The sequence below is a fragment of the Pelodiscus sinensis genome, chromosome 2, assembly GCF_052426305.1.
Source record: "Pelodiscus sinensis isolate ZL-2025 chromosome 2, ASM5242630v1, whole genome shotgun sequence".
Lineage (NCBI taxonomy): Eukaryota > Metazoa > Chordata > Testudines > Trionychidae > Pelodiscus > Pelodiscus sinensis.
This window is the reverse complement of record NC_143053.1, coordinates 92,209,282-92,222,224: the sequence shown is the minus strand read 5'-3', so window position 1 is coordinate 92,222,224 and position 12,943 is coordinate 92,209,282. Positions and strand designations below refer to the sequence as shown.

Sequence of the window (12,943 nt, the reverse complement as noted above, 5' to 3'; positions counted from 1 at the left end):
CCCTCTCTGGACTCCGCCATCCTCAAACGCAGCCCCTGATGCTATGGCTACGGCCTTTTTGAATGGGCCCACCTCTGGACATGCCGGCCCAATGCTCCACTGTGCTGGCGTCCCAATGTTCCATCATGTCATCTCCCCCCCGGCTTGGCCCATCCTCGCCTGTACACGGGCCAGCCAGCTTTTGCTGGCAGTGTGGCTTTTCCTCCTCTGAGCTTCCTCCCCCGCCCTCCCACAAAGCGGCAGAGGCTTGCAACGCATCAAAGGCTTTGCTGGAACCAGTGCGGGTCCCCGTGGACCCATCACACATTCCTACTTCTAATCCTTTTTGTTGCCCTTTTCTGATTTTTTTCTAATTCTAAAATATCTTTTTTGAGATAAGGTGATCACATTTGTATGTAATATTCAAGATGTAAGTATACCATAGATTTATATAGAGACAATATAATATTCTCTGTCTTATTCTCTGTCTCCTTTTTAAATGATTCTGAGCATTGTTTGCTTTTTTGACTAGTGCTATATATTGGGTGGATATTTTCAGAGAACTATACACAAATGTCTCCAAGATCTCTTGAAAATAGCTAATTTAGCCCCCATCATTTTGTACATATAGTCGGGTTTCTGTTTTCCAATATGCATTAATTTGCATTGATCAACATTAAAATTCATCTGCCATTGTGTTGCCCAGTCAATTAGTTTAGTGATATAAAGGGGAGATAAATAGATGTTGCCTGAGTAGGTAAGGACACATGACAATTGTTCATGGTTAAATGAATGTATAGCCAGAGATGTCTTCAGCATATCCTAAGCTATGTCTAGACTATACTCTATTTTCGAAAGAGGATTGCAAATTCTGTGGGAATTTGCATATCTTCTTAAGATCTCACTTTCGAAAGTGGAGCTTTCAGAAGTGAAAATAGTCTGGATGCAGGGTTTTAAAAAAAACCCTCTTTTTAGAAAAAATCCGCTCTTCCTTAAAAAATGAGGCTTACATGGTTTTTTTTTAAAAAAAGGGATTTTTCCCCCCAAAAAATGCATCCAGACTACATTCACTTTCCTGCAGAATTTGCATAGCCTCTTTCAAAAATAGAACGTAGTGTAGACCTACCCTGAGGCTGACTGGCATGGAGTCAACTCATAAAACAGTTTTTCTTCTACATAGATCCTTCCCCTCAACCTCCTGTCCTAGAAACTGGATTTTGACCAAAGCTTTAGCATAGCCAAGTATTGCAGAATATCACCTCCTAGAGGATGGCCATTCTCAGTCAAGCATTATCTTTTATTTCAAGCTGACATTTCTGTTAATTCTGTCAATGCAGAAACCACTCATAGCAAATGATAATAGCATACATCTTGTGCAAAGTCTTGGCTTACCTAAGGAATATTTTGCGTGATCAATTATACTGACTCTTAGAACCCTCAGGCTTCCAGGCTCTATTTTCTTTTTGTCTGTTTAATTGAAAACATGAAATGACAGAGGAGGTAGAACTGGATGAGACAGTTAATTTCTATTGATCAGGAAAGGAGAGAGGCGCACATTTTAGCAGCTTCTTCTTGCCACACTAGCACCTTTCAGCAGGGCAATTTTGTTGAGATAGGAGGGAGTGAATGAGAAGGTTAAAAAATTATATGAGTTCTTCTATTTCAGCTGCCAGTCATTAGGATCACCAATGCTACTTATTCACCCTTCAGGCAGTTCTATGACTGCAGCTCAAAATGAACCCTAAGCAGAAATGTACAACTGTTCCAATCAAATTATTGCTGGCCTGCACAATACAATTACCCAGCTTAATTTAGAGGATGAATTAATTGAAGGATGATTTTTTTTTTTTGCATAGAAAATGCCTCTGAAGGGATTTCATAAGAAGAAAATTGAACACTTGACTTTTGAATCCCTAATAAAATACCTCTCTCTCTCTCTCTTTTAATCAGAAGTTGACTTTGTTCTGGTTCTTCTCTTTTGAAAATAGGAAGAATTTTTAACAGTGAAAATGATCTCTTAGCTTAACACAGAATCAATATTTGCAAGGTGGTTGGGGAAGAGCTACTTTGTAAAACCTTTTCTTTTTTGTTTTCCTTCCACAGATGAATATTGACTGAAAGGTGATTTCAGTATGAATTGTTATACTTGGCTATATCTTCTGCTAACACTTGGTCAGCTGTGGCCTTGCTTTTCAAGGTTGCAGAACCGTAACACCCACAAAATGAACCGGCCTTTTGCAGCAGCTCAGAGAGTGAAACGTGCCTGGTTATGGAGCCAGTTTTTTGTGCTGGAAGAACAGACTTTAACAGAACCTTTGTATGTTGGCCAGGTAAGTTCTGTGGGAGGTACAGTAAACTATAGTGCAGCATTTTGATTTAACAAGTTGAACCACAACTGTTTGCATAATATAAATCTGGCCATAGAAGGATCAATCACCTCTAGAGATTTGGGAGTCTGTGCTCTGAGGCAGGAGGAAAGTGCATTGGCAGAAAGATTTGTCAGATGTGTGCACATTTGCTCCTACTGTGGCTCTGATTTTGCAATCAGGGAGCTCATTGCAGGGTCAGGGGCCTATATATGTCACGCTTTTACCCGTGCTACATTATAAGTCCTTCACCTTCCTCAACACCAAATTTATTATGCAACCGAAAGGAAAATCACACACAGTAGAGCTGTGTCTACATTGGCACGATCTTGCGCCAAAGCAGCCGCTTTTGCGCAAAAACATGCTGCCTGTCTATACTGGCGGGAAGTTCTTGCACAAGAACACTAACGTACTAATGTGTGAAATCATTTCTTCTCGCACAAGAACTATGATGCTCCCGCTCAGGAATAAGCCCTCTAGCACAACTGTTCTTGCGCAAGAGGCCAGTGCAGACAGGCAACATGAATTTCTTAGGCAAGAAAGCCCGATGGTTAAGATGGCCATCAGAGCTTTCTTGCGCAAGAGAGCGTCTACACTGGCAAGGATGCTCTTGCGCAAAAGCACATCTCTTGCGCAAAGGCACATGCCAGTGTAGACGCTCTCTTGCGCAAATATTTTAACGCAAGAACTCTTGTGTTAAAGAATATTCGCGCAAGATCATGCCAATGTAGATGTAGCCTAGGTGTTGACATCATACTTTAAATTTCCCTTTTATATTCTGAATGAGAGCTAAGGACTCATTTATCAACATCTGGCAATGTGCTTATGCTATTTTTGGCACTGTATGGAAGCAGCCATACTGAGCACAGTGCAGTTGACAAACAGTATTTAGCATGATTTTCTATTACATTAAGTAGTAGGTGATTTACCCCTCATTAATTTTTAATGAAGCAGATTAATACTAAATCCTTTTACCACTGAGAAGCTATAGGAACCTTCATGGTTCATTAAATTATTGTAGCTTTAGAACAATGAGCAATTCTTTTTCAACCTCCTTTAAAATTGTGCATTAAGGTGATTTTCTTCACAAGATCTCCTGCTCTGTTTATTATTATTATTATTGTCATTAATTAATTATTATTATTATATTTGTAGCCACAAGTATTAGTAATCTCCAGGTTTGGTGTCCTTTTCTTTAAGGCATTTTCTAGATGAATGACTGAAATAAGTTTAACTGCTAATTAACTAGCACTAAAATTTAATTGGGCCCAAAGGGTGAAGTGCTCAAAATTCATTAATTACTTTTTCACAGCCCTTTCAAAGTAACTACTGTGGAAGTATGATGTCTCACTTCTAAAGGAGTAAGTGTAGACACAGCATATGCTTTTCTGGATAGGAATTTAGTTTCCTGCAAAAGATACATTATAATTTTCCTGACCCTTACTATAATGTCTAGAAGCCTGCCTTTTTGTTCTTCCCAGTGCTATAGGTAAATTGAGATGGAATTGTAATTGAGGGTTATTATTAACTTAACGATGTTTAACTGCTATTTAAATCAGTCATATTGACTTGTGATTTTCCACTGAGAAGTATCTTCTTTTTGGCAGTCAGGGGAGTGACAATCTAAGATCAGTCAGTGATTTTATAGTAAAGAAGGCCCTGCAGGGAACTGCATCAACAGGAGTCCAAAGACAGACTTTCATTGTTATTAACTGTCACTTGTTCCAACATAGACAAAAATGTGGAAAAACATAGAATTTGCATTTTCATAGGAATCATTGTATTTTTCATTTTGGGTGCATCTACACAGCACCCTTAATCTGAAATAAACTACATAATTTGTGCTATGCAAATTGCAGAGATTATTTTGATCTTATTTTGAAATAAAGCGCTATTCTGAAATGTCCCTTATCCCTCGTGCAATGAGGTTTACAGGAACTCGGAAGAGCGAGCCCATTATATTTCGATATAACAGGCTTGCTCTTAAGATGCAGAATAGCTATTTTGGGATACCAGAGGAATAGCCAAAACAGCTCCACAGCATAGATGTGAAAAAACAAAAACGTATACAGTGGAACCCTGTTTCTCTGGGTCTCCATTATCCATCTCTCATAATAACAGAATTGAGGCTGTCAGTAGAAGCCCACTGCATGGGCTGAAACCAGGGGCGGATGTAGGCAACCTCGGCAGTTGTCTAGGGTGCTGCGTTTAACGCAGCACCCAATGATGACGTCACGCCATTGAGGGCTATGGAGGTAGGGGCGACAATCCTGCATTCCGCCTAGGGAGCCAGTTGCCAGCAGCTCTCCTCGAGCCGCTCCTGGCTGAAACTCTCCAGATTATATTGGATTATCTGATCTGGCTCCAGACCCAATTAGATCAGATAAACAGGGTTCCACTGTATTCATCTGATACCATTATATACTTTTGCTAGGAAAACTAAAGTTCAGCGTTTCATTTTAACCACAGGAAAACATGGGGTTTTATGGCTACTTATTAGATAATTTTATGTTTTTAAATCACAGAAAACTAAGATCCCTGACCATATTAGAGATCCATGTTCTAAGGAATGGAGTTAGCTTCTGAATGACTAATGTAGTTCTAGGTCATTGCCATTGATTACTGTGATAATTTATGTTTATAATAAAAATAAACATTAAAAAAGAAATTTCAGTTTCCTAAAATAAGTGATCCAATATACAAAACCAAAGGTTCACACCTATTCATTTCAGCCTTCAAAATGCTAAGGTTTTTGTAAAAGGCTCCAAAGGAAACATTAAATAAAAATAACCCAATCACATGCATTTTTTAAAATGGTTGCAGAAAATCTCAAATTAAATTCTCCCTCTAGTATATGGAAAATCCTATAGAAAACCTATAGAAACACCAAGGAGTGTGCAAGTTACAGCTGACATTTTAAAATGTTACTCTAACCCAAAAGATAAACTTTTAGTAGATCTCCTATATTAAAATGGAAATCCTGATGAACTCTTCACTGGAGTAGTAACTCTACCCATCCATAATATTGGTTATGCCACATTAGAGTCAGCATTAAAGTTGTTAGTTTAAGTTATGATTATTTGGTCAAAGGGTTCCTCAGTATAGCCTCTACAACAAGATGCTGATTTTAGTTTTAAATTGAAGCAAAACCCACATGCATATCAATCCTTGAGTTCAATCCTTGCAGGGGCCATTTAGGGATTTGGGGCAAAAATTTGTCAGGGGTGGTACTTGCTCCTGCTGTGAAGGCAGGGGACTGGACTTGATGACCTTTCAAGGTCCTTTCCAGTTCTAGGAGATAGGCAATCTCCATTCATTTAAATTTAAGATTGTCTTGAAAATTGGTATTCCACAGTAGATGGATTTTGGGTAGGGGAAAACATTTCCTGATTTCACAGTGAATTTCAATAAGAATGGCTGAAAAAAATTGACAACGTTAAAATTATGTTTTCAATTTAAAAGAGCTTTTCATTTTGAATTTTATCTGGATGTTATTTATTTTGTAAAGATTAAAACATCAAATGTTTAATTGTGGATCAAACAAAACTGTAGTATGAGTTGAAACATTAAAAAACCTGTGTTATTGAAGAATTATTTTTTTTAAGATTGGCCCTATACTTCCCCCTCCCTCCATGTTAGCCATTGAACTAACAAACAGGCTATTTTCATATATCTATTAACATCTTCATATTTAGTTACTATCTTCCTTCCTAGCTATGGTCCTTTCAACCCTACTGGTGCCACAGAGAAGTAAGAAGAAAGGTCAATTTGATAGATGAGGGGCAGAAACTTTTTTTCTTAAAAAGTGTCCTTGTGCACTCCACAGTTGCAGCTCAGTCATATTCCTCTCATTACTGCTTCTCTGAAAACCAAGGAAAATTAACAAAGCAAACGTAAAGCTCTGAAAACCAGGAAATATATAGTTAAGGTTCACATCCTCGTCCTCCACAAGCTTAACTCTGTCCTCTTTGAGTGATGCCACAATCTGTCCTGATAGACATTGTAGCATTCCATCCTTTCATGTGATAAGGAACAATGGAGAGGGCACCACATGTGGATGCAGTAGGAGAAACACATCCTCATTAAGGCAAAAATCATATTTAGAGCAAGCTTAGTGAAAATCAACTAGTTTTGCCTGGCCCATACTTGACTACTTCATCCAAACTGAACAAACCCTCCTTACTCACCATTGCTACCACCCTTTGGACATTTTATTAAAGACTTTCTGGAACATGATCTGCCATTCGTCTGCCTTGTGGCACGCTGTCACAGGCACAGCCAGACTGCTAACCATGGCTAGAACACATTATTGCTCTCCTCCCTTTGCACAGTCTCCATAACTCAATGCAGAAAGAAGAGAAACGTGATCCCTTTTGGAACATTTGCTCCTTTCCTCCAAACACAATGTCAGCTATGATATCCTGCTGTAAGTAATCTCTCTACCATCAAAACACCTGTCCCTAACTCAGCAAAAGGCAGATGGAGTGCATGCAGATAAATAAAGTAATAGAATTCTGTGGGACACAACACATCAGATAAAGTTGCACATTTCTCATGTCTTCATATGAGGGCAGCCCTAGCTAAAACAAAATTACGGTATTTCCCTAACAGCTCTTGCCAAATCCAGAAGGGGCTGTGGTTAGGCTGTGAAAAAGACATGGCTGGTGTGTACCTTCACTCTGTTTCCTGGTTGTTAGAAGTTTAATATAGTAGCAATCAGAAGAGGCCCTGATTTATGTTCCCCTTTGACATAAAAGAGACTAGAATGACTAAGAATTAATTCTTCGCAAGACTAAGCCTTCGTTTCGCTGGCCCCAAATAGCTGGGAGTTGTCAACTTTCAGGGTGAGATATACAACACGTTTGTTTCATTGGTTTTTATGGATAAGTAGGGAACAGTGAAGCATTAGCTAATGGGTTGAAATTTGTATTTGGAGCTGCTGCATGGCAGAAGCAATGAAATGACTGAGACTAAGACTGAATTTTTAATTGTATATAATTGGCAGTGTGCTCAGAGCCTATGCATGGGCACTATTTATTATTCAAAGTCAAAAGGAAATAAATGGAACATTATAAAATAAAGGACATGTTGGAAATTGTTGTTCTAATAATACCATAATTACAGATCCTTGGCATGTTAAAACTGCATAAACGGTGACAAAAATGCTATTAGCTAGTGTTAATACTAAGAAAATAATCATGACTGCATGAACAAGTGCGGATAGACCAAAATGGTCCCCATGGCTCAGTCTGATTAGTCGAAAGCTTATCATAAACCTAGTCTTAGCTAAGGGAACAGAGATCACCTTGTAAAAATGAGAAACAGCAATCATTTATTTCAAAAGAAGCAACACAGATTTACTCCATCTTTCTGTTCTCAGATGACTTTGTATCCATTTAGTATTGCTGTATAAGCAAAGTGACACTCTTTAGATTTGTGTGTGTGTGTGTGTGTGTGTGTGTGTGTGTGTGTGTGTGTGTGTGTGAGGGAGAGAGAGAGAGAGATGCCTATTGTTCTCATATGCAGTAAAATAGTTTGGAAAAAATGTTTTTTACCTCTTCAGTATCCTGTTACATAGGTATTCATCAAAGCACTCATACATCTGGATATATTCAACTAACTTCAGTTGAAATTAATTTATGTTTAAAGTTAAGCTAAAACTAATAGTATATCTCAGTAGTGGCCATAACTCAACAATAACTGCTCCATGGTTGGATAGACATATTGCAATACCTTATAACCTCCACTTACTATACAACCCAATAAATGCTCGCTTTTAATCAGATTCATATAGGTCTAAACAAAAGAACTATGATTATTTTATTTGTTACCCAGACAATAAATAGATGTTTTTTTCTTATAGCTGAAGTCTGATTCTGACCAACACGATGGCACTTTCAAATATATTTTGACTGGGGATGGAGCTGGAAGCATTTTTACTATTGATGAATATAATGGTATAATTCATGTGACACAGAAACTTGACCGAGAGGAGAAACCCTTCTACACTCTAAGAGCACAGGCTATTAACAGGAATACCCAACTGCCTGTTGAACCTGAGTCAGAATTTATCATCAAAGTTCAGGATGTCAATGATCATGAACCAAAGTTCTTGGGTGGACCTTATGAAGTCACCATTCCAGAGATGTCTCCTGAAGGTAAAGAAAGTCAAGAACCAAACTCGTTTTCCACACCTTGCTGAACAGTTATATTATTTTACAATATTTATATCCAATTTACAGAGTCCTTTTACATTGAGAAAGGGAGTTGTGAACTTGCAATAACTTATAATGTAGCCTTGGCTTTATTATGTGGATAGTCCTGTTGAACCCACAGGCATGTTGACTTTTAAGCACATGGATAGTTTCATGTGCATAAGTTTCTGTAAAATCATTGTGGTAATGAGCAGATATATAGTTATGGATACATCCCTTCAGATGCCAGAGAAAACAGACAACTTCTAGGCTTGAAAACAGTAGCTATTGAATATCAGGACATAAAAATTTGACCTTTCAGGACAGAATACTGTCTCTATTTGAGGTTGAAAAGGAGAATTGAAGGAACAATTAAAATGAACAAAAGGAAGTTTTTCTTCATACAACCTGTGGAACTACTTGCCAGAGGAGGTTGTAAAGACCAGGACATTAACAGGGTTCAAGAAAGAACTAAGTAAATTCATGAAGGTTAGGTCCATCAATGGCTATTAGCCAGGATAGGTAGGAATGGTGTCTCTAGCCCCTGTCAGAGGCGGGGAATGGGTGACAGCAGAGGGATTACTTGATGATTCCCTATTCTGTTCACTCCCTCTGGGGCTTCTGGCATTGGCCACTCTTGGAAGACAGGATACTGGGCTAGATAGATCTTTGGTCTGACCCAGTATGGCCATTCCTATGAGGGAAACAGAATACAACATTCAAATTTAAAGTTTGCTAGTACATCTCTCAAAAAGTCCTATCTATTATCTTTAGTAGACACAAACCATCTGCTCTTCAAGCTTTTATTCATGGAAAACTAACAGTATACATTTACACCGCAAGGGGCCTATTGACTCTTCTCAGTACATAAAGATGAATTCAAAATAAATGAAAATTACTTAATAATCTCTTTCAGGCCACTCTGAGTTTGTGTACTGATTACATCCTACTCTTTCATTCCACTCCATGTAATACACATTGCCATGTAATGTAAATGGAACAGAAAATAACGGCATTCACATCATGCGTGGTCACTATTTCCCCTGTAATTAAATGTCAGATTTTAAGTATCATAGTTTGACTTATGCTGGGGATTGTATCAGATGCACTGGGGTAGTGTGGAGCTACACCATCTAAAGATACAATTACTTCCCAATCTCTTGGGTGTGCAATGAGAGTACAATGTTCTCTAATTCTCGCTTGTCAGTTCCCTTCCATTCAGGGTGAATTATGCCCTTGAGGTGCAATAAGGGAACCATCCCTGAGTTCCTTAAGGACTGAACTGACATTTTTCCTGCCCCTTGGAGAGGGGAGGGATCTTGAAGGTAATTTATATTCTCTTTGTCCCTGCATCTCTATGTTGGGTCAGGCAGGATTTGGAATATGGCTGTATGATTGGTACCAAAAGTAATAAGTAAAGACACCCTTCTGACAAAAAAAAGGGGGGGGGGAGGGGAAAGAAAGCAACTAGCACAAATGAGCAGGTTTGTCATATCCAAATAATCCTGAAAGTCATGAAAAATTGGATCCTTTAAAATTTACTCAACAAGCCCTGCTAATTACCACCTTCCTCTACTTCAGCTATTTCAATTGCAAATAATATTGAAAATAAAGTAAAATATTGTGCCAGGTAAAACTGTGAATTAATAAGGTCATTACTTAAATAACATTAGTGATAATAAAAGGGAATAAAAGCTATGTGTCATTGAGCATTACTCATTTACTGTTAGGACAGCTTCACTGAATTTGTCTCAGCCTTACAGGGAGATATAAACTACAATTTCCTGTGCTAGTCTGGATCTCAGCTTCCAAGCAGGAGAAATTTAGTTTGGAGGCCAGCATGCAGTGCTTCCTTCATGTAAATAGAATAAAGGGCTTCGACCCTAAATTGGGAAATATGATTTCAAGTGAGTGCACTGTCATTGTTCCCATCCTCTCCCCCAGAGAAAGTGGGAGGAGAAGAGGGGGATGATGGAGGGACAAAGGTAGGGAGATGAGGCTATGACTAGACTACAGGACTTTTTCCGGGATACTGGAGATATCCTGGAAAAACTCTACTGTATCCAGGGAACTCATCTGCTCTTCCAACATTTTTTGCAAAAGAGCAGACGCACTCCTTTGGAAGTCCTGTCTTCCTCGTTTCACAAGGAAGAAAGGCTCTTTCAAAAGAGGAGGTTTTTCTGAAATTTGGCCCAGAGTAGATGGGCCAAATTTCAGAAAAGCCTCTTCTGAAAAAACAATAGTACCTTTTTCTTATAAAAAGCGGCAGTCTGAGAGAGAGACAGAAACAAAGTCTGCGAGTTAACTGAGAGAGACAGGATGAGAGGAAGGGCAGACAGAGGGATGGAGAGAAACTGGCAAGGAGAGAAACCGTGACTGAGTGGACAGGCTGAGGTTGAGCAAGACAGGCAGAAGTACAGGAGAAGGTCCCCTGAATTGAAAGCTTGCTGCTCAAATCAGTGTGGCTGCATCTAGACTGGCATGATTTTGCAGAAATACTTTTAACGGAAAAGTTTTTCCATTAAAAGTATTTCCGCAAAAGTGCGTCTATATTGGCATGGATGCTTTTGCACAAAAAATGCTTTTGCGCAAAAGCATCCGTGGCCAGTCTAGACGTGATTTTGTGCAAGAAAGCCCCGATCACCATTTTAGCCATCGGGGTTTTTTCGTGCAAAACAGTTCTTCCCTGTCTACACGGCCCTCTTGCACAAGTATTCTTGCGCAAGAGGGCTTTTTCCCGAGCGAGAGCATGAAAGTATTTGCGCAAGAAGCACTGATTTTGTACAGCGCAAATTCAAGCGGCCAGTGTAGACAGCTGGCAAGTTTAGACCCACCCTGTGTGTTTAATGGTATGTTCCTGAGCATCCGTTCCTCTAGGCTTCTGAGCATTGGATCTGGGCATCTCTTAAATATCCCAGAGTCAGGAGGAACAAGAGAACCATACATCCTTCAGATCCTGTGGGTCTGGTTTAATGGGCAACCCTGCAAGGAAGCACCACTTTTCAGGAAGGCATGAGAGGCACTTAGGGCTCAAAGACCGTGTATTAGACAGCACATAGTGAAATATATAGGGAAAGGGGAACTCCAAACTAACAATAATAATTATAACAATAATAATAATAATAACCTATATGATAGCAACTTGTACATACCAAGAGATAGTTTTTTCTTTATTTACAGTCATATTTAGTTAAATACACTTAGTAGTAAATTAGAGAGAGAGAGAGAGAGAGAGAGAGAGAGTGTGTGTGTGTGTGTGTGTGTGTGTGTGTGTGTGTTCAAATGGTTATTGGTTATAATGGTTTTACTATACATACATTCTTTAAGGATTTAATGTCAGTGTGAGTAGATGGAAACTATCTCCATTTGTTTTGATTTATATGAAATCCCTGTTATGTTATTTTGACAGCCATCTTATCTATCAGTAAATAACCATTTATCACCCACAGTGTACATTTATCAGTGTAACACCCACCTGAACCCCAGCTCTCATCTGCTGTGTAAATTATGTCACCTCTATAATGGACCATTATTAAATTGTGGTCAGTGGGTTTTGGATAGAGTAGATATATTTCAAAGTATAACATGATATCCCTGGATATATTTCAAAGTATAACATGATAATCTACTCTGAGAAGCCAGTTGACACACATTTGAGCTTCCCATAAAAGGAGCATTTTCATTCTACATCCAGGGATCCAAAAGACCCAACTAATGAATGCTATTCAGAGAAGCACTTAATCAGAATATCTCTTACCACTAGGCTGCACTCATGTCCTGACATTGATGACTACTTTCGGGGGCTGTTCTTGGCCACATCCACATCCACATCCACAGCCTTTTGGCCTTCAGACCCCTCCATTTAGGTTTGTATGGATGCCAGTATAAACCTAGAATTGGCCCTTACACTGTAATTGATGTTTAGAAATGGCTACACACTTGATACAAATATCAAATTAATAAGAAATATTTTATTTTCCTCTGTTTCCCGAGTTTACATGTATATATTACCATTTTGTATGTTACTTATATATTTGTTTCCATCAATTATGTGACAATTAAATTTGTGTCCAGGAAAAGTGCTAGCCTGACAGCTCAAAAGATTGTAGGCCAGGTCTTCAGATCAATGACACAATTCCACTTTATACCATCCAAGTCTCTGGCTCAATATCCATGTGTCATCCTTCAAAGCTACAAAAAGGATGCAGTTGTGAAAGCTTTCCTGCTCTGCCCTGCTAATAAACACCAACACTGAGGAATATAGCATGGTTACATCTCCACAGGAATAAACTTGAGCCTTGATCTTTTGGCTGAGTCTGCCAAGAAAGGTACTAGTTAGGACCAGTTATAGATTGTGGGGGACATAAGGGTATGTGTGTGGGGGGAGGGAGGGGAGAGGAGGAA

At 38.9% G+C, this 12,943-nt stretch overlaps 1 protein-coding gene across 3 annotated transcripts in view; it reads left to right on the top strand.

Annotated features, from left to right (window-relative positions):
- CDH19 (cadherin 19) overlaps nt 1-12,943 on the top strand; it is a 169,316-nt gene that overhangs the window by 106,519 nt on the left and 49,854 nt on the right. For all 3 annotated transcript variants that reach the window (XM_075921031.2, XM_075921029.2, XM_075921030.2), the window contains exons 2-3: nt 2,083-2,309; nt 8,209-8,503. In XM_075921031.2, the coding sequence (XP_075777146.2) occupies nt 2,112-2,309; nt 8,209-8,503 (493 nt within the window). In that variant the 5' untranslated portion in view covers nt 2,083-2,111. The remainder of the gene's footprint in view (nt 1-2,082; nt 2,310-8,208; nt 8,504-12,943) is intronic.